The sequence below is a fragment of the Magnolia sinica genome, chromosome 14 (genome assembly GCF_029962835.1).
Source record: "Magnolia sinica isolate HGM2019 chromosome 14, MsV1, whole genome shotgun sequence".
Taxonomy (NCBI): Eukaryota; Viridiplantae; Streptophyta; class Magnoliopsida; order Magnoliales; family Magnoliaceae; genus Magnolia; species Magnolia sinica.
In genome coordinates, this window is record NC_080586.1 from 29,735,578 (window position 1) to 29,762,117 (window position 26,540).

Sequence of the window (26,540 nt, forward strand, 5' to 3'; positions counted from 1 at the left end):
GATTTCACCACAATGGTACTTGAACCCATGACCTCATGTTGAAGGACCCCCTCAATATCTATCGTTCTTAAGAGTTAATCATGTAGGGAAAGATACCCGTTAAAAGAAAAACAATGCAGGGACATGACACAATGACTTGCTCTCTTGTTAATCCTTTTTGTAGAAACTTTGTGATCTGCCATGGAGCTCATTATGCTTAGCTGGCTTCATTCAGTAGTGTACAAGATGTGGTAGGCTCGAAGCAATGTTTATAGTAGAGTATGCCACATAGCGTATGCTGGTAGCGCAATCCTTTGGTAGCGTACGCTACAATGGTATAGTGTTTGGCCCTGGTAGAGCACGCTACCACCAAGGTGTCTAATATCCATTACGATACGGTTGTAAAGGCTGATATGTATGGGTAATTGCCGTGACCGTTACATTATATGGGGGGGAAATTGGGCGGTTAGTTTTTTAAGACCATATCAGCCGTTACGGGTAATGACGCCCATTGCTCCCGTAACTGTTGGGGAAAAAACCAAGTTTTATTTTATTTAAATCCATATTTTCTCCTCATATATATATATATATTCACTTTCTCCTTCCAAAAACACTCCTAAGTCATTCTACAACAAGTTTTGACCACTCTTGCTAAATTTTTTAGAATTAAAACCATAGATTGAAGTAATTTGATCAAATAGAAGCTCTGTGGGCTATTTTTTCAAAAAATTGAAAAAGTGGTATTTATTCCTTTTTTTTTTTTTTCCGTCATTTTTTAGTTCCAATGCTTGATTGTGATGTGTAAACATTAGAGACATATAATCATGTTCATAAATTCACCAGACTGCTCGATACAACACTCTCACCAAAGAGTGGACCGTTACGCTACCATAAACATGTTCAAAACAAAAAATGAATATATATTTGGAATATTTATATTATTTTGGATTTTCTAGACATTTTTTCAGAGTTTTTTAGGCAATTTATTTTTTCTCAACTGTTATGGGGTCGTAACGGTCATTACATCCCCATATCAGCCGTTATGGCCATTACCTGTATTGGTAATGGTGGTGACTGTTATGGCCGTTACCTGTATCAGTAATGGTGGTGACCGTTATGGCCACCGTTGCCAATATAGAATACCTTGGCTACCACATGCACTTTTTTTAAGGTTCTTTTTAACATGTGAGTCTGTAAATACTTTGGAAATGATGGTGACTTATCTCCATCACGCATGAGAGTATATTGGGTTAATTTGGACCATCCGAAATGTGGCCGTATCATGGATAGATCATATCTCGATTATTACAACCATCAAACTATCCTAACCATCTGATTTTTTGCATTGAACTGTATGGCTGAGGGTTTATTTATATGTTATAAATGGTATGAGACTCACAAAGCAACTACTCTTTTATAAAACAAAAGCCATTCGAAGGGTTTTTTTTAAAACCCTACCCGACTCCAACGTTTGAGCTTTTGGCAGTAAAAAATTTCGAGTGCTCGATTCTCTCAATACACTAATCCATCTGGAGAAAGATTTTACGGTTTGGACTGGCTACATGAACGGATCCTATGGCTAGAATTTCAGAGCCATTGGACTCGAAACAGAGGAGAAATCAGAATTTCCCCAATTTGCATCCGTGCAGCTGTTGGCCTTCAAATTTTTTTATTTTAATTTTTATTATGTTGATTTGGAAGAAATTAAAGGTAGGTTTATACTATTCACTTTAATTAGTTATATTTATATTAGTTTTATTGATAAACTGATTTGTTTAGGTTGTATTTTGTTTTGTTTTGTTTTTGTTTTTTTTTTTTCCCTTTTTTGGTTGCGGTTTTGACTTTTTTTTTTGCATGGAAGTCATTTATTTTCATTTTTTCCCTCTTGGGGTGCCAGTTCTGTAGAATAAGCATGTTTGAGAAATAATTCTTGCATACAAGACACTGTTTTAGCATACGCATGGGAATGGTCCAACCGTAGAGCTATTTTACATGGAGTGGCCTGACTATGGACATGTTTTAATGGAAAGTTGGAAATGGCCCAACTGTTTTAATGGAAATTTATCATTTGTAATGTGGTTTGGTTATTTTGTTGGTGATCTATTTGACTAACATGACATCCTATGCCTTTCACTTAATTTTCTTTGCTATTTGTATATTTATTTATATTATTTATCCTATTTTTATATGTTATTTTATTTAAAAAATAAAAGTATCATGTAGCTTATGCTACATGCTATAGAGGGGCGAACTCCACACTACACGCTACACGCTATTTAAAACATTGGCTTGAAGTTGTCACCAAGTCAATATGGTGGTAAATATTCCTCACACTAGGAAGTCCAACTTGGGATTTCTTTGAGCAATCTTCATATTCATGAAGGAGCTTTTGAATAAGAGGTGGAACATCTAACTGTTTGAAACCGACGCATAACAATAAATAAATAAATAAAACCCATGCCAGCATCCTTTCTTCTTCAAACCTTTCCATGCTAAGTGATTTCTGCCTCTTCCCTTTATCAGATTTTGGGTGCTAGAAGCCACATCTTCAGGTGGAAGCCACTTCTTCAGGTACAAGATGATATTAACACCATCCTTGACGAAGGAATAGGTGTTCACCCAAGTCAAACGCATCATATCTTGATCTAACAACCATGGTCTTCCCAGCAAAAATGTGACGTCCAAGGGGATTACGTCACATGACACCTCATCCTGGTACTTAGTTTCAATAGAGAAGGACACTATGCACATGAGAGTTAATAGAAACTTCACCTCTCCTTGAACCATCCATGGGGAGTACACCATGCCATATGTCATCAATGTACGTAGATCTGATCGAGAAGGATACTAAGCACATGGAGGTGACAGATTACCTCCTTTCTTGAACCAATAATCTGGTATTGATGTTCGAGTCCAAAGGTAGTATGGCTTTGATGCTATAAATGAGAGAATATACATGTGGGACCTGTCGTGTTGCAAGCATAAGTGCAATAAGCTAGAAAGGCAGTATATAATTGAACATGCTAGTCTTTTCCATATTCCTTTATTGTTTTGGTAGGAATGCTTAGGATGATTTTTATTTGAGATTTTGGCTTGTCAATTTCCTTGAGGGTACCAAGGAGTTGGATGGTGATGGTGAATGTGATAATAGTTACAAAAAGCATCCATGTGTTGGTTTTCAAAAGGAGGTACCTTACGATGGATTTAGGGATGCCATCTCGGCAACGGATATCGTGATAGATCAAGTTCACAGTGGTAGGGCTGTTTATTTGGTGAAGTTGTGGAACTTCAAGCCATTTGATGAAGTACCCAGTGGCAATAATGTTAGGGACAACAATGGACCTGTTTAGCTAGGCCTATGGGCTGGTCTCGGGCGTGGTATGTAAGGACCGCTGATTTTTCGTGCCGGTCTTGGGCTTAAATCATTTTAACGTGGCCCAACTGGCTTCATTATTATTCAACATACACTCTCTCTCCAAATCCCAAACACAACTTTTTCCCCTCTCACTTTCTAATTGCAAATCCAACCCTTTCTGGCCCCAAATCCCTTTTCCCTTTGCACTTTCTAATTGCAAATCCAACCCTTTTTTTATGCAAACCCCCAAAATTGTACATTACACACCATACCGTCCCTTCTCAATCTCTTTCATGGAAGAAATGCAATGGCAACCTATCAAGGTGTTCAGTAACAGTAATGGTGGCCATAACGGCCACCATTGTTACCTTTACGATACGGGGCCTCTCTTTTTTATTTATTGAAAAAACCCCCGAAAAACCTATATCTGCCTCGTAATGTTGATTAAAAAGCATTACACACACACATATCCCGTAATAGACCATTACGGGGCTATTATGACCTTTATAGGGGATGTAATATGTCGTTAACGGCAATTACGGGTCAATTTTTTTTCCATAACGGTTGTTACGGCCGTTATGACCCTGTAAAGTGTAACGGTTGCCACTGTTACCTTTACGTAATGGCCTTTATGGCCTCGTAACGGCCGTTACGGGCCCTTTACGACACACCATGCAACCTATCCATTAGACAACAGCTGCCTTTCATTCCGATTTTCTTCTTTTCTTCCACATTCTTGCTTTTCCTATCTCCTATTCAGAAACCCCTTCTGTTCTCATGCAACCTCATGGATTTTCCCTTCTCTCATCTGTCCATCTCAGTGGGTTCCACAAACGCTGATTTTCGTTCCATCTCCTCTTTCCTCCAACCCTAGAAAATCTCAAATCCCTATCCTTCACCTCATCGGTTTCACCAACAATCTCCTCCGATGTCGGTACCTCCCCGCCAAGAGTTCCTCCCAGATTTCGATCGTGCAAGTTCTCTCCAGATCGATCTCCAACATCTTAGTTTTGTATGCACCAAGATAAAAACAACAGATCTCGAAATTATGGACAAGCTGGGTTGCTTGGGCCAAGGCCCATCCAATGTTTGGGCTCATGCGGCCTGCTATGTGAAGCCCATCTTAGGCTCTGGCCTAAGGATTTTTAAGTTTTGGGCTGGTTGGGTATAGCCTGGCACAGCCCAAACCTGGCTCAATTGCCATCCCTAGTCATAATATGCCTATGATTCTTTGATGTTCTTGGAATGTGGCCAATGATATCAAAGGCCCATGACATATGGGCCAAGGTGTGGCGATATGAATGAGGTGACAATGATAGTGATATGAAACTCTGACATTCATTGTCAGGCTAGTAGTAATTAGCCTGAAGGATTTTGTGGGGCTAAATTCTGTTAACATGGTCACTGCATGCCCTATCATTAGCTTTTTGGAAAGCTATATGAGATTCATCGGAAGTCAAACATTGGAGGGTACTGCTGATGAGCGTCTATAGAGTGTATTTGTCTAGGATGACATAGCATTGCACTTGATCACGTATGGTTGGCTTTTCATCGGGAGGGTCAGGTAAGGTACCATTTTATAGGAATTGGTAAATTTTATGTAATCAAGGGGCAGATGATGCCCAAGGCTGAGGGTTTAGCCCCTAGCGTGGGTGCATGGAATCTCTAAGCCCGAATAGAGATGGGAGAACAAATCATCCAAGGTCCAACGAAATCTCTAAACCTCAGTTGCCCGAGGAAGCTCTTAATCCATCAACTTTTTATGTACAATCTTTATTTGCAAATGTTCATATTGATTCTAGTTTTCTTCAATATTTTGATCCTATCACTGACAGATTTATATATATGATTTACTTCTAGCGATTCTAACAAATCTCATTTCCTTATTTTCGTTCTCTAAAATTCGATTGATAAGACCGGAGTTTATAACAAGAATTATCCCATGTTTGTGAACTCTCTCAGGTTTATGGTTGTCCTCTAAAAAATTGATTTGCAAGATCTTCAGTCATTTGAACTAAAATGTTGATTTGAATTTAGTTGCTGAGTGTTATTTGAACTCAATTGCATATATATATATATATATATATATATATATATATATATATATATATATATATATATATATATATATATATATATATGGGAAAAGTTACTATGCGCTCGACCTCACAAGACTGTCCCATGAGGTCGAGTTGCGTGGGCCCCACCGTGATGCGTTTCAAACATCTACCCCATCAGTCCCATGAGGTCTCAAAAATCAAGTCAATCCGTGACTTGTGTGGGCCACACCACATACAGAAGTGGGGAGGGGCCGTGCACCATTAAAACATTCATAATCATTTTTTGGGCCCACTGAGATGTGGTTTGCAAATCCAGCCCATCCATTATGTGTGTCCCACTTGGATGAGGGTTCAAACCAAGTTTCAGCAGCATTCAAAACTCAGGTGGGCCCCACCAAGTGCTTTTATATGTTTTTGGCATGTCTTCACATGATTTTAGATGGTATGGCCCGCGTGAGTTCCGTATACGGCTGATTTTTGGGATATCCCATAATTTAGAGGGGACCCATCAAATGCACGGTGTTGATGGTCGACACGCATCACGGTGGGGCCCACACAGCTCGACCTCACGGGAGCTTATCGTGAGGTCGAGCGCATAGTACCTTTTCCCTATCTATATATCTATATATATATATATATATATATATATATATATATATATATATATATATATATATATATATATATATATAATTGATGTTAATCTATATGAAAATTTATCCAAATTGCTGATTTTTAATACATTGAGGTCTGAATCTGGTTGCCAACCCAGAGTCGGCCGATGATGGTAAATTTGGTTGCAGATATTTATTTACTATGTGACCCATTTAAAATTTGAACCAGCTGTTGATTTTTTTTGATTATTTTCATTCATCTTTAGATCCATTTTATTCTATCTTCATTCAATTCAGACGTATTCAGATTTATTACAGATTCTGTAAATTTGCGTTGTCTTTATATTCATCTTTTTGTGATTCATGTTCCAACATTTGAGTTCACCCTATCATAATTGAATGGTCTTTAAACTGCATTATGTACCACACATTCATTCTAGAATCTTCTTTAAATGATCCTCATCACTTCCATTGGTTGTTGAAGTCCAAGTCCTTGCTGAAAGTTTATGACTATAGCTTCAAAATATTGTTGTGATTTCAGATTAACTGTTCTGCTGAAATTTCCTTAAATCCTTAAGGCAATGCTGTTTGTTCATGAGATATTTTAAAGCAATCTCGTGATTCTTGATCTTCAGACCTGCTGAAATTTCTTTTCTACCCATTTTCTTTTGATCCTTTAGGCACATTGGTTACAAACTTACAATTAGCTAATCATAAGTCGTAATCTGCCAAGACTTTACCTATTAGCTCTTTAGTTTAAACAGCTAGTTTTTAATTGGCAAATGTGCTAAAAGAAGTATTATAGATTTGCTTTCACTAAGGAGAGTGAATTCATTGTCATTGATGAAGGGTATGCTATTTTTGAAAAACACCGTTCTCTTTCTCCTTGTCTCACATGCTTTGCACTCCCCATTTCTTTTCCCCACATTTATGGGGGCTAGTTTGGGTGCAAGATATTTGAAAACCAGATTTCTTTAAAGATCCTGTTACTTTGAATTCTTATTTTTGTAGGTCTTAGTTATGTAACATTCGGTATTATGTTGTCTGGATTTCTCAATTAAAACTTGGTTCTTTATCCTATTGCTTAGATTTTTCTGTTGTTCGGTCTTTGTCCTCTTGCTTAAATTGTTTGATGCCTGCTCATGGCATTCAGGAAAACATTTGCATTGGGAAGCTTGGTTGGTAGGGATACATTATGGGCCAGGCTAAGAAGAGAAAGGGAGCCGGAAATGCTGCTGAAGCCTCAAAAGAGTTATCATCTGAAACAAAGACTACAAAAGCATTGAAGCCTAAACCAAAGATTGTAAAAAAATCTCAAAATCATGTTTCTGCAAATACAGAAGCTGAAGGTACTCCGAAATCTCAAAAGAAGAAGGCAGGAAAAGCCAAGGGTACTGAGGGTCAGGTTAATGATAAGGACAAGACGACAAACGCTCTGGAGAATAACAAGGAAAAGGGTATTATCAATGAAAAACCCAAAGAGAAGAGCCAGAGTGATCTGATGAACAGAGAAAAGAGCCAGAGTGATCTGAAGAACAAAGAAAAGAGTCACAGGGATCTGAAGAACGATGCAAAGAGTGAGAGTGATCAAAAGAACAGAGAGAAGAGTGATCACGAGAACAAAGAGAAGAGCCAGAGTGATCAAAAGATCAAAGAAAAGCTCGGTGGGTTGATTTTCATGTGCAATCGAAAGACAAAACCAGAGTGTTTCCACTATATGGTAATGGGCCTACCGGCGAGCAAGCACGAGCTTGTAACAAGCATCAAGCCTGGTCTAAAGCTCTTCCTCTATGATTTCGATCTTAGACTTCTGTATGGGATCTACACGGCATCGTCGTCCGGCGGAATGAAACTTGAGCCAGCTGCTTTCAATGGTGCCTTCCCTGCACAGGTTCAACATTGCATGGAAGTTGAAACTATTTTCCGCTGTTTAACATCCCCCGTCCCCTTTTCTCTTCTCTGTAAATATTGCTGAAGGCCTGAAACCTGATGCCATTTACAAGCATTGAGGACTCGGATTAGAGACATTTCATCATGCATGACATTGCAAGGGAAGACCATTATGCTCATGAAATTGCCAACATGTGACTAAGGGTTTGGAAGTTGCACTCTTAAGTCATATTGCTTCTGCTTTTTCAGTGGAAATAATCTGCTGAGTGTTCGGGGCGGAGCAGGAAGCAGGAACTGGATCAGGCTTGCTCCTATTTCACCATGTTCTCTGCTTCAAATCCCAAATGGTATAAGAATGGCTTTCCATTCTTATCCCACTTGTGATTTGGGTGGAGTGTTTCCACTTCCCAGTGCGCTGCAAAGCGAGTAATCTCCAGACAAGGTTCTAAGATTCTGCTTTCTGGATAGGATGGGGGATATCATGTGCTGACGACAATTGATACTTCTGCAGGTGCGTTTCAAGGTTCATAAGGATTGCATTCCGTTGCCAGAAGATGTTTTTAAGAAGGCAATTAAAGAGAACTATGATGCAAAGAGGAATAAGTTCAAGACGGAGCTTACTGTCCAACAAGTAAGGAATGCGTACTGTTCTGGAAGTAACTGATTGAGCAGGCCTATAACTTTTGGTTTAAATGAGGAACATATGATCCTTGGCCCACAGACATGAGTAGTAGTATTTTTGGGCCCTGAATTCCGTAAATTAGATCTCTTGGTTTGGTGATTCAGGCTGTTGATACGATGGGCTCCATTGTTATGGACCACGCTCCGAAAATCTCCCAGATTGGGAACCCCAGCCATCCAACCTTCGTCTCTTTTCAGTTGAATGTGGACTGTTGGTGCATCTTTTACTCAAACTGCTAATTTGCAGGCAACTAATTGAAGGGTTACTATTGTCTCATCTGGGAGATCTTTGGGACATGTTTCATCATCAGTATGTGCCATCGGATCAGTTGATCGGATTACCAAATTGCAGCCCAACTTGTAGGAACTCAGGGCACAAGGATACAGTATGTATCCCAAGGCCGAGGTCCTATAAATCCTTGTTTTCAAAACCATGTATGATCTGTCTGTATCATGTGCCCTTAATGATCTTTGACAATTTCCATATGCACCCATCCCAACAGGTGAAGAATCTTTCTGAGCTATTCCGGCCTGCCACTGCATTCCCATCGATTCAGCACTCTCTCTTTCAAAACCCTGCCCCGGCATCAATCATACTTGGTCCACCCATGCCAATTGTACCGCTAGTGGGAATTCCAGAGAGCAGGAGAGAAGCTCTACCACAGGTACACAATGAACTGTTGTCCAGAAATCAGTATCCCAACAATGAAGCCAGGAGATACTATTTGCCCCCACCAGATTATGGTAGGGAGGAGCATCCAAGGCATGATGCCTCTATGCACATAGGAACAATCCCAATGCGAAGAGAGGCAATTCCGGTGCATGGAGAAGGAATACGTCGTGATCCACTTCCTCTAAGTGAGAAAGAGTACCGAGCTTTTGGGCTTGCAAAAAGGCCCACTGCCCCAGTTCCCGGTCCCGGTCCTGCTCCCTCTTTAGATCCTTATCGAAGTGGCAGGGATCAGTATAATCCTTATCTCTATGGGACAGCTTCTTCAGACCCATATCATCTGCCGCCTAGGAGAGATACGTTTCCAACTGACATGTCAGAGGGAGGAACCGATCTGTCCCGAAAAAGACCTGATGGGGTGGAGTATAATATGCATCGGGCAGGCCAACAGGTGAGCACCCAATCAGCAGTGTCTCATCTTGGTCATCCATATGGGGTCTCCACGAGAGCTGAGATGGCATATGAAGGGCAATCATTGGATAGAACTAGGGCTGGTGAAGCTGAAAGAGTGTATACGGCACATGCTGCAACTGCATTGTCAGATTACAACAGTAGACTTCAGCAGCTCGGCGGGAGGCCAGATGTTGGATCTTTGCCAGTCTCATCTCGTTACTCATTTGCTGGCCCATCGTTGTCTTACCGATGAAGCCCAGGTAAAACCCTTAGATGTGGACTTCTTGGTGCATATATATGAGGAACACTATTTCCAGATGCTCCTTCAGGTGCCAAACACAAGCGCCACGCATTTGCCAATGGGACGTGTGTGGGGCCTGAGATGTTCATTGGGCGCATAGTCTCTTCAGTGCATCGATTAGGTGAGCAACACATGCACATTGAACAGACCCCTGCTTATCATTTTTTTTTTGTCACTGCATTTCTTTCTATCCCACCTAATTAACGAACCCGTTGGATTTTCCAACTGAGGAACACTTACCATAGGGATCTATGGACAGCCCAGGTCTCGAATGTGCCATGTCAGCACATGCAGTGCATTTGTGTTTTGCAAGTGAAAATGGGCCATCTGGATTTAGCATTCCTCCTGATATACTCTTTTTGAATCTTGGTTAGTGGTGTGTGTTTATTAGGCATCTTTCTCATGCAGGCGTGCTTGCGGGGACGTTGCTGTTTTCGTGTTTAGCCTCTGGAAAACGTCGAAAGAACTAGAAAACTGTGTCATTACCATCCAGCTTTAGTAGGATGGAAAAATCTTATTGTGTTTGTGGTGTATCACTAGTTCTGTTGGCAGTCTTGTTCCTTTGAATACTAACATTCATGTTAGGGGTAAAAATAGCAGGGACTTGCATTTGAATTTTTGCCTTTTGGTTTCATATGATATTTAGTGATATTGTTTTACCAGGACGAGCATGAAAGGAAATCCCAGACTTGCAACCATAAGCTTTGCGTGACTTTGGCTGCACTTTCAAATTGTATTGTAGTATTGTCTGATAAATATTAGAGGAATGTAACTTCAATTGCCTACTTTGTCATTGGAAACATCATTTAAGTTTTGTTTTTCTTTCTTTTGTCTTCTTTTTCTTTTTCTTCTTTTGAAGCGTAAATTTCTTCTTTCCAATTGAATAAACTGAAAGTTTGCAGTTCACATAATAAATTCGAAATGCCACCTAACTGACATGGCTTTATATGTTGCATTATTTGATTGCATGGAGTCTTGAAGCCCCATATTGTTCGACTTGGCCAGTCCTGGGTGTGTTTGGATGTTTTCCCAAATCATGATTGGTGCCACTTCTCGGAAAGATGTTAGGCGGTTCCCTGTGGTTGTCACCGAGTGTAGCACGTCCTATTTTGAGTCTCTAATTTTCTCGCTTTTCTGAACTTTCAATATCAGTTTAAAAATGCATTAGGCTGATGAAGAGTATTGAAGGGATTATATGTTGCTTTCCTCTTATGCTTGTTTGGATTACTCTATTTCGGGTTATGCTTGTTTATTTCCAGGGTTATGCTCTCTCTCTCTCTCTCTCTCTCTCTCTCTCTCTCTCTCTCTTTTAAATAATTCTTGTATAATTATTTTTTTAATTTTTTATTACTATAGGATTCTGGACCTGTTGAATGTACACGGCAGTTTTGAGTCTCGAATCAGTTGAAGTGGGGCCTGGTGGCCTCGCTGATCCAGACCATTGGTCTCAGCCCTTTCTTCCTGCTGAATGTGGATTCTCTTCTTAACCATTGATTTGCAGGCTGCCAACGGAAGGTTGTTTGGTCCTGGAGATTTTTGGAGTCCACCCTGTTGGGCCATTGTATCAATGATCTGGACCGATCACAGGCGCCACTTGTATAAATTCAGGGCTCGAGTTACTATGCATATTCTCGACTTTGAGGATGCAATGATCCTCGACAGGGGACATGGATTATAGAACTATAGGATCCCAGAGGTATCTAGGTTTTTTTTTTTCCTTCTCTTTTTATTTTACTTATTTTATCTATATAGATATATTATTTTGTGGGTCTTATGTTCAAGAATCCAAACCAATGGTCATTCCAGATCCCAATTCCTCTCTAAACGTGAGCTGTTCTTGTATTTCCCTTGACCATCTAGGCCGTGAACTGAAACGATAGGAATGTTAGTTTCCGTCAGTGAAATGTTTGAGGCAGATCCTTACATGATTGGTTGTTCAACACCAGTTTGAACTTGAGGGGTGCTATAAACAATAACCAATCTATCACTTGAAGTGGAAGGTTGAGATTCTGAATGATCTTTCTCAAAAACTATGTTCTTGGAGTGATCGCTTCCACTGATCAAGTCATTTTCGACAAATTTCGCATTTCTTGATTCCACAATCCTAGTGCTGTGAGATGGACAGTAAAATCTATAACCTTTAGACCTTTCAGCATATCCAATGAAATACCCACTAATGGTCCTTGGGTCCAGCTTCTTCTCTTGTGGATTATAAATTCTCACTTCAGACGGGCATCCCCAAATGCGCATATGTTGCAAACTCGGTTTCCAACCTTTCCATAATTCAAATGGTGTTTTAGGAACAGCCTTGGTTGGAACTCGGTTTAATATATACACTGTCGTCTTAAGTGCTTCAGCTTACAAGAATTTTGGAAGATTGGAGCTACTAAGTATACTCCGCACCATGTCCAATAATGTTCAGTTTCTTCTTTCTGCTACACCATTCTGGTCCGGTGAACCAGGCATAGTGTATTGGGCAACAATCCCATGTTCTTAAAGAAACTTTGCGAATGGCCCAGGTGCTTGTCCATCCTCTGTGTATCTGCCATAATATTCTCCACCTCTATCTGATGTCATGATCTTAATTTGTTTACCGCATTGTTTCTCTACTTCAGCTTTAAAGATTTTAAAAGCATCTAATGCTTCGTTCTTGTTATAAAGCATGTAGAGATAAATGTATCGTGAGTAATCATCTATAAAAGAGATGAAGTATTTCTGACCATGTGAGTCCATGTTTAGACTACATATATCAGTATGTATGATCTCTAATATGTTGGAACTCCTTGTGGCACATTTCTTTGACTTATTGGTCTGCTTTCCCTTTATGCAGTCCACACAAGTTTCAAAATCGGTACAATCTAGAGTATTAAGTACCCCTTCATTTACTAATCCTTTAATTCTTTCTATGGAGATATGACCTAATCTCCGGTGCCATAATTTTGAGAAATCCTCATTAATAACACATCTCTTAGTGCCAGTGTGAACATGCATTGAATCATAAGTGGCATTATTTTGTAAATTAATGCAGTAAAGACCATCAGACAAAGTACCATTCCCAACACAATCAGATTTATAAAATAAACTGAATGATGAATATGAAAAATTAAAGGAATATCCAAAAGGTACAAGCTTTGAAACTGAAATCAAGTTTCTAGAAAAACTTGGAACATAAAAGGTCTTTTCTAACTTTAAAACAAAACCACTACTTAAAATTAAATTGCAAGTTCATATAACTTCCACATGCGAGCCCATCTTGTTTCCTGATAAGATGCTTTGCTCACTTCCCACTGGCTTTCTTAGGTTTTGCAAACCCTGCAAGGAATTCGAAATGTAGATTGTTGATCCAGAATCAATCCACCATGTGTTAATATTGACTTTAACCATATTAGATTCATAACAAACAAATGAGGTTGGATTACCTTTGTCTGCAAGCCATTTCTGAAATTTGGCGCATTCCTTCTTCATGTGTCCATTCTTTTTACAGAAGAAACACTTGGAATCTTTCTTGATACCAGCTTGGGGAGGTATTTTACCTTTCCCTTTCTTATTGGCTTGAGATTTGCCTTTTCCATGCGTTGCCAGCATTGCACTTTCTCCCTGTTCCAACACCTGTCTCTCTTCCTCTTGAACACACATGGTCATAAGTTCATTAATTGACCATTTATCCTTGTGTGTTGTATGAGATTTTGAAGGGTCCATATTGGTCCGGAAGAGTGTTCAGGATGTAGTGCACCAGGAAGGACTCCGACGTTTCAACCTTGAGTTTCTTCAATTGAGCCACATTGTCCCTCATTTGCATGATGTGCTCGCGCACACCTCTCACACTAGTGAGCCTTAGAGATGAGAACTTCATGATTAGGGTGCTTGCTAGTGCCTTGTCTGAAGTGACAAATTGTTCATCAATGGCTTTCAGCAAGTCTCGAACCTTTTCATGCTGATCGACAGAACCACGAATACCAGCAGAAATTCTAGTCTTAATGAACATCATGCTGAGGCGATTAGATCGCTCCCATTGCTCATAAAGCGTGATGTCTGCTGCAGTGCTAGTATCAGTGAGTGCTGGTGGTTCGTCTTTCCTAATAGCATAGTTTATGTCCATCCACCCTAAATGAAGAAGAACTCTCTCCTTCCAGACTTTATAGTTATCTCCCTTAAGTTCAGGGATATCATAACGAACATCAGAGAAATTTGCAGGTTGTATAACTGCATAAAAATATAGATTACATGCTTGTGTTAAAACTGAGGACTAAATTTTTATTTTATTTATTTATTTATTTATTATTTTTTTTTTATACTTTACCAATGTAAATCATGCTTAAAAATTGAATCTAATGACATAAAAATTGCCCGTGGGCTAAAATTTTAATCCAAGCAGATTCAATTATTCTTTATGATAGAATTTATCAAATTATTTACTTAATACATAATTCTAAAAGGTATATTATGATTATAATTTGATATATATTTTATCTTAGGTTAAACTTTATGATAAAATTATCAAATTATTTAATTAATTCATAATTCCTGTGGGTAAGTTATGAATAATTTGAGATTTTACCCTAATTAATCATATAAATATAATAAAAATTCTTGTGGGATAAAACTTATCATATTAAGTATGATTAATTACAATTAATGTCTAAATATCATTTATGTGATCTGAATTAACCATAATACATGATTTTTATTTAATTAAAGATGCTGTGGCTATTCTCTAATTAACCAAAAATCATATGGATCACTAGACATTATACCTTTTATACATAAAGATTAACTAAATATGAGAATAATTATAAATTGCATAATTAAAACTAAAATTAAATGTACAACATTTAATTTCATACTTTTAACTGCAAATATATACTCATCCAAAATTGCATGTATTAATTTAGAGCCGAAATAATCAATTCATGCAAACTAAATATGAGCATAAATAATAAATTTGCATAACAATTATCCAAATGTAAAAGGCATAATAAATAAATTTGCACAACAAAAATAAGCACAAAAGGTCTGATCCGAAAGGGTGTGTGCCCAAATCCCACTCTCTAGACCATCACGCCATGTGGAAATGATTTTTTTTTTTTTTTTTTTTAATATCACAGAAAGCTTAAAAAGCTATTTCCACATGATATATATAATCTTGTTTTGAATCGAAATGAACCAAAAATCAAAACTTAATTTTTCATATAGTTTTCGGCCAAAACATAGACAAACAGAGCATCTCAATAAACACCAAGGCAAAGATAAAACATGCTCTGATACCAAATGGTTTTACACACAGTTTGGTCCCCAAACTCACTAACTTAATCCCCTTCAGTTTTACACCATCTAATTAGAGTGAGTAGAGTTTAGAAGTGCCAAACCGAGAGAGAGAGAGAGAGAGAGAGAGAGAGAGAGAGAGAGAGAGAGAGAAGCAGTAAAAAAAAAAGGCACTGAGTAAGCATCAATGACTAGATGTATGATTTCCTGTGCATTTCAGTTTCTTTCAGTTTTAATTCTAATTAAGTGATTAATTCCGCATTATAGAATCATTTAGAGATACAATATTTGGTATCAGAGCATGTTTTATCTCTGCCTTGGTGTTTATTGAGATGCTCTGTTTGTGTATGTTTTGGCCGAAAACTCTTTGAAAAATTAAGTTTTGATTTTTGGTCGATTTCGATTCAAAACAAGATTATATATCATGTGGAAATAGCTTTTTAAGCTTTCTGTGGAAAAAAAATATCATTTCCACATGGCGTGATGGTCTAGAGAGTGGGATTTGGGCACACACCCTTTCGGATCAGACCTTTTATACTTATTATTGTTGTGCAAATTTATTTATTATGCCTTTTACATTTGGATAATTGTTATGCAAATTTATTATTTATGCTTATATTTACTTTGCATGAATTGATTATTTCTGCTCTAAATTAATACATGCAATTTTGGATGAGTATATATTTGCAGTTAAAAGCATGAAATTAAATGTTGTACATTTAATTTTAATTTTAATTATGCAATTTATAATTATTCTCATATTTAGTTAATCTTTATGCATAAAAGGTATAATGTCTAGTGATCCATATGATTTTTGTTAATTAGAGAATATAACCACAACATCTTTAACTAAATAAAAATCATGTATTATGGTTAATTCAGATCACATAAATGATATTTAGACATTAATTGTAATCAATCATACTTAATATGGTAAATTTTATCCCACAGGAATTTTTATTATATTTATATGATTAATTAGGGTAAAATCTCAAATTATTCATAACTTACCCACAGGAATTATGAATTAATTAAATAATTTGATAGTTTTATCATAAAGTTTAACCTAAGATAAAATATATATCAAATTATAATCATAATATACCTTTTAGAATTATGTATTAAGTAAATAATTTGATAAATTCTATCATAAAGGATAATTGAATCTGCTTGGATTAAAATTTTAGCCCACAGGCAATATTTATGTCATTAGATTCAATTTTTAAGCATGATTTACATTGGTAAAGCATAAAAAAATAAAATAAAATAAAATAAAATAAAAAAAATTTATTTAGTCCTCAGTTTTAACACAAGCATGTAATCTATATTTTTATGCAGTTATACAACCTGCAAATTTCTCTGATGTTCGTTATGATATCCCTGAACTTAAGGGAGATAACTATAAAGTCTGGAAGGAGAGAGTTCTTCTTCATTTAGGGTGGATGGACATAGACTATGCTATTAGGAAAGACGAACCACCAGCACTCACTGATACTAGCACTGCAGCGGACATAACGCTTTATGAGCAATGGGAGCGATCTAATCGCCTCAGCATGATGTTCATTAAGACTAGAATTTCTGCTGGTATTCGTGGTTCTGTCGATCAGCATGAAAAGGTTCGAGACTTGCTGAAAGTCATTGATGAACAATTTGTCACTTCAGACAAGGCACTAGCAAGCACCCTAATCATGAAGTTCTCATCTCTAAGGCTCACTAGTGTGAGAGGTGTGCGCGAGCACATCATGCAAATGAGGGACAATGTGGCTCAATTGAAGAAACTCGAGGTTGAAATGTCGGAGTCCTTCCTGATGCACTACATCCTGAACACTCTTCTGGACCAATATGGATCCTTCAAAATCTCATACAACACACATAAGGATAAATGGTCAATTAATGAACTTATGACCATGTGTGTTCAAGAGGAAGAGAGACAGGTGTTGGAACAGGGAGAAAGTGCAATGTTGACAACGCATGGAAAAGGCAAATCTCAAGCCAATAAGAAAGGGAAAGGTAAAATACCTCCCCAAGCTGGTATCAAGAAAGATTCCAAGTGTTTCTTCTGTAAAAAGAAGGAAACATGAAGAAGGAATGCGCCAAATTTCAGAAATGGCTTGCGGACAAAGGTAGTCCAACCTCATTTGTTTGTTATGAATCTAATATGGTTAAAGTCAATATTAACACATGGTGGATTGATTCTGGATCAACAATCCACATTTCGAATTCCTTGCAGGGTTTGCAAAACCTAAGGAAGCCAGTGGTAAGTGAGCAAAGCATCTTATCAGGAAACAAGATGGGCTCGCATGTGGAAGCTATATGAACGTGCAATTTAATTTTAAGTAGTGGTTTTGTTTTAAAGTTAGAAAAGACCTTTTATGTTCCAAGTTTTTCTAGAAACTTGATTTCAGTTTCAAAGCTTGTACCTTTTGGATATTCTTTAATTTTTCAGATTCATCATTCAGTTTATTTTATAAATCTGATTGTGTTGGGAATGGTACTTTGTCTGATGGTCTTTACTGCATTAATTTACAAAATAATGCCACTTATGATTCAATGCATGTTCACACTGGCACTAAGAGATGTGTTATTAATGAGGATTCCTCAAAATTATGGCACCAGAGATTAGGTCATATCTTCATAGAAAGAATTAAAAGATTAGTAAATGAAGGGGTACTTAATACTCTAGATTTTATCGATTTTGAAACTTGTGTGGACTGCATAAAGGGAAAGCAGACCAACAAGTCAAAGAAAGGTGCCACAAGGAGTTCTGACATATTAAAGATCATACATACTGATATATGTAGTCTAAACATGGACTCACATGGTCAGAAATACTTCATCTCTTTTATCGATGATTACTCACGATACATGTATCTCTACATGCTTTATAACAAGAACGAAGCATTAGATGCCTTTAAAATCTTTAAGGCTGAAGTAGAGAAACAATGCGGTAAACAAATTAAGATCGTGAGATCAGATAGAGGTGGAGAATATTATGGTAGATACACAGAGGATGGACAAGCACCTGGGCCATTCACAAAGTTTCTTCAAGAACATGAGATTGTTGCCTAATACACTATGCCTGGTTCACCGGACCAGAATGATGTAGCAGAAAGAAGAAACCAAACATTATTGGACATGGTGCAGAGTATGCTTAGCAGCTTCAATCTTCCAAAATTCTTGTGGGCTGAAGCACTTAAGACGGCAGTGTATATATTAAACCGAGTTCCAACCAAGGCTGTTCCTAAAACACCATTTGAATTATGGAAAGGTTGGAAACCGAGTTTGCGACATATGCGCATTTGGGGATGCCCGTCTGAAGTGAGAATTTATAATCCACAAGAGAAGCTGGACCCAAGGACCATTAGTGGGTATTTCATTGGATATGCTGAAAGGTCTAAAGGTTATAGATTTTACTGTCCATCTCACAGCACTAGGATTGTGGAATCAAGAAATGCGAAGTTTGTTGAAAATGACTTGATCAGTGGGGGTGATCACTCCAAGAACATAGTTTTTGAGAAAGATCATTCAGAATCTCAACCTTCCACTTCAAGTGATAGATTGGTTATTGTTTATAGCACCCCTCAAGTTCAAACTGGTGTTGAACAACCAATCGTTGAAGTTCCACAAACTGTTGACGACACTCCAGTAGATCAGGTAGTTCAAGAGTTGCCAAGAACTTTTGAACAACGAGTTGAACCGCATACTTCTCAGGAAGATGTTGGTACAACATTAAGAAGATCTACTAGATCAAAGAGATCAGCAATTCCTGATGATTATGTTGTGTATCTATAAGAATCTGACTACAACATTGGAGCCGAAAATGATCCCGAGTCCTTTTCACAAGCCATGAGTTGCAAAGAATCAGAATTATGGTACAATGTCATGACGGAAGGGATGAATTCTATGAAGAGTAACGGAGTCTGAGATCTTGTTGAGTTGCTTAATGGTGTAAAAACCATTGGATGTAAATGGGTCTTTAAAACAAAGAAAGACTCATTGGGCAACATTGAGAGATACAAGGCAAGACTCGTTATTAAGGGATTCACTCAAAAGGAAGGAATCGATTACACGGAGACTTTTTCTCCTGTATCTAAGAAAGATTCCTTGCGCGTTATTTTGGCATTAGTAACCCATTTTGACTTGGAGTTACAACAAATGGATGTGAAAACGGCATTTCTCAATGGAGATCTAGATGAGGAGGTTTATATGAAACAACCTGAAGGATTCTCCTCTAGTGATGGTGAACAATTGGTTTGCAAGCTCAATAAATCCATACACGGTTTAAAACAAGAATCCCACCAATGGTATTTGAAATTTCATAATGTAGTTTCTTCATTCGGTTTTGTAGAAAACATTATGGATCAATGTATATACCAGAAGGTCAGTGGGAGTAAAATTTGTTTTCTTGCTTTATATGTGGATGACATTTTGCTAGCAACTAATGATAAGAGTTTTTTGTATGAGGTGAAACAATTCCTCTCTAAAAATTTCGATATGAAGGATATGGGTGAGGCATCTTATGTCATTGGCATTAAGATCCATAGAGACAGATTTCGACGTATCTTGGGTCTGTCTCAAGAAACCTATATTAATAAAGTTTTAGAGAGATTTCATATGAAGGATTGTTCACCAAGTGTAGCCCCCATTGTGAATGGTGATAGGTTCAATTTGAACCAATGCCCGAAGAACGACCTTGAAAGGGAACAAATGAAGAACATTCCATATGCTTCTGTTGTCGGAAGCTTAATGTATGCTCAGGTCTGCACAAGACTTGACATTGCATTTGCTGTAGGAATGCTGGGACGATATCAGAGTAATCCAGGTTTAGACCACTGGGGAGCTGCAAAGAAAGTAATGAGGTACCTGCAAGGAACCAAAGACTACATGCTTATGTATAGATGAACAGACAATCTGGAAGTAATTGGCTAGTCAGATTCTGACTTTGCTGGCTGTATTGATTTACTTAAATCAACATCAGGATACATTTTTTTGATGGCCGGTGGAGCTGTATCATTGAGGAGTGCGAAGCAGACTTTGACTGCCACTTCCACTATGGAAGCCGAGTTCGTCTCTTGGTTTGAGGCTACTTCACATGGTGTATGGCTTAAGAGTTTTATTTCTGGGCTTAGAATTATGGATTCTATTTCTAGGCCATTGAAAATGTATTGTGACAATTCAGCTGCTGTTTTTATGGCTAAGAACAACAAAAGTGAGAGTCGAAGTAAACACATCGATATTAAGTATTTAGCCATAAGAGAACGTGTTAAAGAAAAGAAAGTGGTCATTGAGCACGTCAGCACTGAACTAATGATCGCTGATCCTTTGACTAAGGGCATGCCAACGTTGAAATTCAAGGATCATGTAGCAAATATGGGACTTGGTTCCATTATGTAATTTTTCATTGTATTGACAATGTTATTTTATTGAAATTCTTAATTATTCTGATGTTTTTCTCATATTGATGTGCACCTTAATTTAATTTTGAGAAAATTCATCTGTGTTGGACCATGAATAAACATAGGGTTTATTTGTTAAGAAATTGTTGCCACATAAATTATAATATTTAAGAATGATACTAGCTGTCTAGTTGATTGTCCAAGAGAAACAATGCGGTAAACAAATTAAGATCGTCCAGTTTTTTGCTACGGACAACTGTCAAAGCAATACAGGTTTATTTAATTCTTAACAATGTAATAATATTGCCGACTCTTGATGAGTGTCAAGTTGTCTATTTTCATCTTCTTCTTTTTTTTTTTCCCAACACGTCTTATTTATTATTATTATTATTTTAAAGCAAGTCATGTGTTGGATCTTAATGAAAGGTGATCAAGAGATGTCTTGGCAGAGTTGGTCAGAGTTTCTCCGAGAGTTTTAAATTGTGTAAACAATTATTAGATTAAAGTCAACATCAATGGATTACCATGGACCATCTCTTGGATGAGTTATTGCCTGGAAAAGTAGGCCTTGTTGGAAGTTTATTGCTGTTGGCCTTGCTCGAACTTGGGAGTGGCCCATTCGATCTATTATTGCCTCTCTCTGACATGTGGTCTAGAAAACATCACATGCGGAATGGTTAGAAACAAGCTATATTGTTCTATCAAGCCATTAAGTATCCAATCAATTGGTTGGTCCAGATTAAAGGTCTGTGCCATTCTTATACATTTTAGTGCCAATACCTGTTGCGAAAAATAAATAATTGATAGTCCTGTGCTGCCATTTGTTGAGGCCATCCATGCCCACTGGATGGTAATGGGCCCCTATTATATTGTGTGGCCCACCCTTATTTCAACAGCCAATTAAGCTTCTTTGCCAAATGGTCATGACAATGCGCTGGTGTTGCGAGGTTTCTGATTTTTGGCTCACCCAGTAGAGTAGGACATGGGGCAATCTGCACTCATCATTGGGTAGATTCCATGCATCTGAATCGTTGGTCAATTTTGCTTAATGTTTCATTTAATAGTCCTATAGTCGATAGTTTCTAGATGTGGCATTTACACTTGATCAGATCAATTATAAGTTATAACATAAAGGCACCAATATCAAATACGGTACTTGTGGCTTGTGAGAAGGCAGTGGGACCAGTTTGGGCGTAGAGGAAAAGGTGGACTATCAAATATAGTATTGATGTTCCTACTATTGTGGGCCTAGAATTAAACCATGGTCCAGCCCATTTAACCAATTGGTATCCAATTTGAGGCCTAAATCCACCCCATTAATACTATAATGGGCCTTTTCCTGGTCTTATGTTGGACTTGAATCTAAACTTTTGCCATCAATTGGGCTTTGTTACAGGCCATGCTCCCCAGAATTTGATGGCGAACATACGTTGCCATCCCTAGATGCAGCCTTGATCATTTGTTCGGCACCAACAATGGTTAGGATTATTCAATTGAGGAAATTTTTATATGGCGGGACCACAGCAATCAAGATCTCTAGATAACTATACACAGGGGTCCTTACTCATTCCTCAACACCAGGTCATGGGTTCCAGTACCCATTGTGGTGAGTACGCAGCGTTGGTGTGTGTTGGGGTGTTGATGGGCCACGCGGGCCTCAAACAACAGAATTTCGAATAGGCCCGGCCCGGAACAATTCAAAATCCCGATGGAGACCTACCCCAGGCTCGGCCCACTCACAGTGTGAGTGCGTGTGCGTGTTTAAGAGAAAAAAAAAAAAAAAAAAAAAAAAAAAAACATACACATGTAGATGAAGATTAGAGCGAGGTACAACTTGGAGTGGGCCTCAAGACAATTTCCACCTTTTCCATAAAAAAGAAACCTTTTCTTGTACTCTTATACTAATCAAAACGCACCTAATCCAACTCACCCATCTCCAAAAGTAGTTGGTGTTTCAATTTCTGTCATTTTCCAGCTCATCACCATCCTAATTTTAATCTACACTATGGTATGGGTTTATTACACACACGTGGCATGCACTTGCATCAATCCGTACCTTTCAAACAATGGGCCTCATTTTGCACGGGCCATGTACCAAAAATCACACAATTTGGACACTCCTAATCATCCATTTAGTGCTCATCAAATGAATGGTTGAAAAAAAAAAAAAAAAAACAGAAAACCGTTCCAATTTGAAAGGAAAAAATTGGTTGGTTAAGATCATCGATCAGTGCAATTTGGGCCATGCTCCATCTATAATGGCGATCGGATGATCTCAACGGTGTGTTGAATATGGCATTGTTTGGTGGATGAATTGCTAGCATGGAGTGCATTGTAACAAACACACTCGGTAATGGAGGGCCCTATGTTGCTTTCCTGTCCCCTTCCTCCCCTCCCCCAGATCTATCAAAGGTGTGCCTTTCAAGGTACGTGTATTATCCCAGAGTATGGTGTATGATGCGCATGCATGCAGCCAATCATAACTTTTCATGACCATCCATATCATGGTCCACCCGTGGATTGAACGATCATAACCATTCAGTTGATGGACTCTTGCTTGTTGAATTTCATCCGATCGCTGTTTTTTTCGTTTTAATTATCCATGCAACTGGCGCGGAACCTATGGTTAAGAATCACGCACTCGAGGCGTTTTGGGGCCTAAAACTGGACTGTTGATTAAGATGGTGCATGTGATAAATACAGTAGCGGCTGAAGCTTGACGAATAAAAAAGTAGCATCTGCGTATGTATGAGATTCCATACTCCGACAGAACCGTATTGGTACCTCTTGCTATTAATTTCTTCACGTGAATTCAATTGGATGACAGTACCCTTTCTTGTCGTAGATATTGAAAGGAAGGAAAGAAACCCCTTTCCATCCTAGAAAGGGACAAAAACTGGCACTACCCCGCCCATCCCAGCTAGGGAAGGCTCTGAGCTGCCACCGTGATGTATGGGTTTTATCCTCATCATTTTAGGTACAAGTCTAAAATTTAGGTAGATACAAGGCTAAGTAGATCACACCGAAGGAAGCAGCGGTGATAATGGCACCCACGGTTGAAACCTTCTTAGGGCCCACCATGACAGTTAATTGCGGGCAGGAACCGAGGTGCGTGGGTTGGATTTCTGACCATAGAGCCCACCTTGATTCATGTTCCTCACTTCCACCCGTCCAACCGTTTTCATGGCTCATTTTAGTGTATGATAAAAAATTTGAAGCAGATCCAAATATAAGGTGGACCATACCACATGAAATTGGAGGAATCGGTCATTAAAAACTTGTTATAAGCTACAAAAGTTTTGGATCAAACTAATATTTGTGTTGACCCTTCATTTAGGTCTCTATGACCTTATTAAAAGGTACCTTTGATATTACTCGGCTTGGCAAAATTTTTGATATCACGTTGGCCGAGAAATTTATCAAAGTTCTTATCAATAATAAGATACCTATAACCGAAGAGTTAAAGAAAACCAGTTCTTGTAAATAGCACGAAATTCATTTTCATTTCACTAACAAGTGTGTCATTTTCAAAAATGTTATCGAAGACAACTTCAAACAATAATTGTTAAAGTTTTTTTAAAAAGAGAAAGATATGACATTGATTGATATGATCCATTCTCATCTAATATGAAAATCAACGTGTCAACGATTAATCCTCAAAAGTTGGTTCGACCATGATAAAAAAATTAACCTTTAATCTCAAAAGAACTAGGCCAAGGAATGGGCTATTAGCGAAAGAACCAGGACATGTACGTATATAATTGAGATTACTGAATCATGTCCAAAGATAACAACTTCAACCTCCCAAAGATCGCACTCGTGTGAATGATGTGTAAGGCCAATTTGGCCATACAAGCTATTTTATCGATTGAACTACCAAACAAAACCATCGATCATTCGAAATATTGAAGAGGGTAACTATTTTTACTAATGAAGGATTAGGTATGTTAACAATCACTATGAGTCTAAATCATCCAAAGTTTTCAGTTGTACTAAAAGGGATGACATGTACTAAAAAATGGCATTGAGAAAGGTAGTAGGTAGCTAAACAAAGATAGTTGGCCGCTGTAAGGGGTGAACCTCAAATGAAGGCTATGCGAATGCGGTCAAGGTTGACAATTTCAAAACCACAAGAAGAACAAATAGCAATAAATATGGCCGGACTTCATATGAGATCCGAGTCAACCAAGAATGGCCAAAATCTTGAAAAGGAGGGCATAGAGATTGAAAGATCGACCGAATACCTTAGCGATGAATGCTTTTCAGGTGATCTTTTGATTGAAAAATTTCTTGCAAAAGCATAGTCATTAGGAAAAACTTCATGCAAACTGATTGAGGGTATTAGGTTAGAAACAACAAAGGAGATTGACAAGTGACCAAATTCGAAGCACTTAGGGGGTAATGTCCGAATTCGGTAATAAAGTTTGGGTAATTTTCAACAATCGTATTGGATTGCAGTATGATACTTACCCTATCATTGAGTTTTTAGGTTGAATTGTGTCATGCCCCAAACTTGGATACCGGGCTCACAGAATTTCCGATCGCCGAATCCGGCGCCGACAGCCTTCGCAGGACCGTATTCTCAGCTCCCAGCGCCCATATGCCAAATTTCGATCCTGTGATCCTACAAGAACTAATGTATATTTATCTCGTAAGAAGTATAACAACAAATTTACCCAAATCACAAAGGCAACATCATCATCACATATCCACTAATATAAACAATTGAATACAGTGCTGAAAGGGAAATACATATATCGAAAATCAAAGCTCCAGAAGACAGTTGCACGCTCCAAGCTTAACGCTGCTGCCACCTAATGCCACCTGCATACATTTATCGTACATAAGCTTATAGAAAGTTTAGAGGGTGGTGTTAGTGTGTGCGCAAGGTAAGTGTCAAGTATGCAATAACAGAGTAAACAGAAATACTGGCAAAGACTATAAGTCATACAATATCAGAGTGTGTGGAAACATGCTGGTAAGTCTATAAATGCCATCAGCCTTATCCAGGCCATGCGATGCAAAAACATAGTAAACTAAATGCTATGCGTTGAGGATGCAATGCAATAAGCGGTGCAAATGAAATGACCAAGCTGGAGTGTGAAGTCGGGATGATAGCATGTAGTATCGTAGATTGTGGGGCCCATAAGGGACTTCTATCCAAACCAGACCCATACCTAAATTTAGATAGCCAGATTCAATGTGGTAAACTCCTGATCTCAGGTTAGTCGCGCGCCCCAACCGAAATCCTGACCATTGCGAAGGTATATAACAATTAGTTGCGCACCACCTGCCCGAGTGGATAGTGAATTAATGAATGAATGAGTAAAATGCTGAATATGTAACTCCTACTCAATAAGTCCACATATCAGTACTGTACATCTCTGAGATCATCACTGGGGCCTAGTACACTCTATACGCGATCGCCGCCCACTGGACGCATGCAAGTGGAAGAACTCACTATCAGCTTGGCCAGTAGTCAGCAATATCTACCTGGCACGTCGATAGCGATCCATTTACGAGCTGGTTAGACTCAACTTAGTTATGCCCCATACCCTTGGGCAGGTAAGGTCACACCCTCTTCCAATTAACCACGATACAGTGGAAGACGCGATCTACTGGTATTCGGCACTCCGGCGTTCATGTATCCACTTGGTTTAGACGTTGGAGTGTTTCCTGGCTACGAAGGTTTGAAGACTTTCACCCAGGGACATTTATAGCACCTCATGTAGAAAAAATATTTTTGGTGTTTCATCTGGCCATCCACGATATGCATGTAGAGGCTACGGCCCTGATATTGCTAGGGCGTATAGTAGTCATATCTCAAAATACGAGATGCATGAGTCACACAGTCCAATCATATATCAATCCTGCGCATA

The 26,540-nt window shown here is 38.4% G+C and overlaps 2 protein-coding genes across 5 annotated transcripts in view; one reads left to right on the forward strand and one right to left on the reverse strand.

Moving 5' to 3' along the window:
• Positions 1–10,825, forward strand: part of LOC131226310 (uncharacterized) — a 48,954-nt gene extending 38,129 nt beyond the window's left edge. For 2 of the 4 annotated variants that reach the window (XM_058222117.1, XM_058222118.1), the window contains exons 2-5: positions 7,162–7,899; positions 8,410–8,529; positions 9,083–9,962; positions 10,412–10,825. In XM_058222117.1, the coding sequence (XP_058078100.1) occupies positions 7,204–7,899; positions 8,410–8,529; positions 9,083–9,955 (1,689 nt within the window). In that variant the 5' untranslated portion in view covers positions 7,162–7,203 and the 3' untranslated portion in view covers positions 9,956–9,962; positions 10,412–10,825. Of the gene's footprint in view, positions 1–7,161; positions 7,900–8,409; positions 8,530–9,082; positions 9,963–10,394 lie in introns of all 4 variants that reach the window. The other 2 variants (XM_058222120.1, XM_058222121.1) reach the window with 2 other exon arrangements.
• Positions 10,826–13,055: 2,230 nt separating this feature from the next.
• Positions 13,056–14,241, reverse strand: LOC131226312 (uncharacterized). The gene is made up of 2 exons (XM_058222122.1): positions 13,423–14,241; positions 13,056–13,315 (listed from the first exon to the last, which is right to left on the reverse strand). The coding sequence occupies exons 1-2, from the start codon at positions 13,700–13,702 to the stop codon at positions 13,281–13,283; spliced, it is 315 nt and encodes a 104-aa protein (XP_058078105.1). The 5' UTR covers positions 13,703–14,241; the 3' UTR covers positions 13,056–13,280.
• Between the last annotated feature and the right edge of the window lie 12,299 nt (positions 14,242–26,540).

Coding starts and splice junctions, on each gene's coding strand:
- LOC131226312 (XM_058222122.1), bottom strand. CDS start 13,702: ATGGACCCTTCAAAATCTCATACAACACACAAGGATAAATGGTCAATT. Junction 13,316..13,422: donor GAAATGGCTTGCAGACAAAG/GTAATCCAACCT, acceptor AATTCCTTGCAG/GGTTTGCAAAACCTAAGAAA.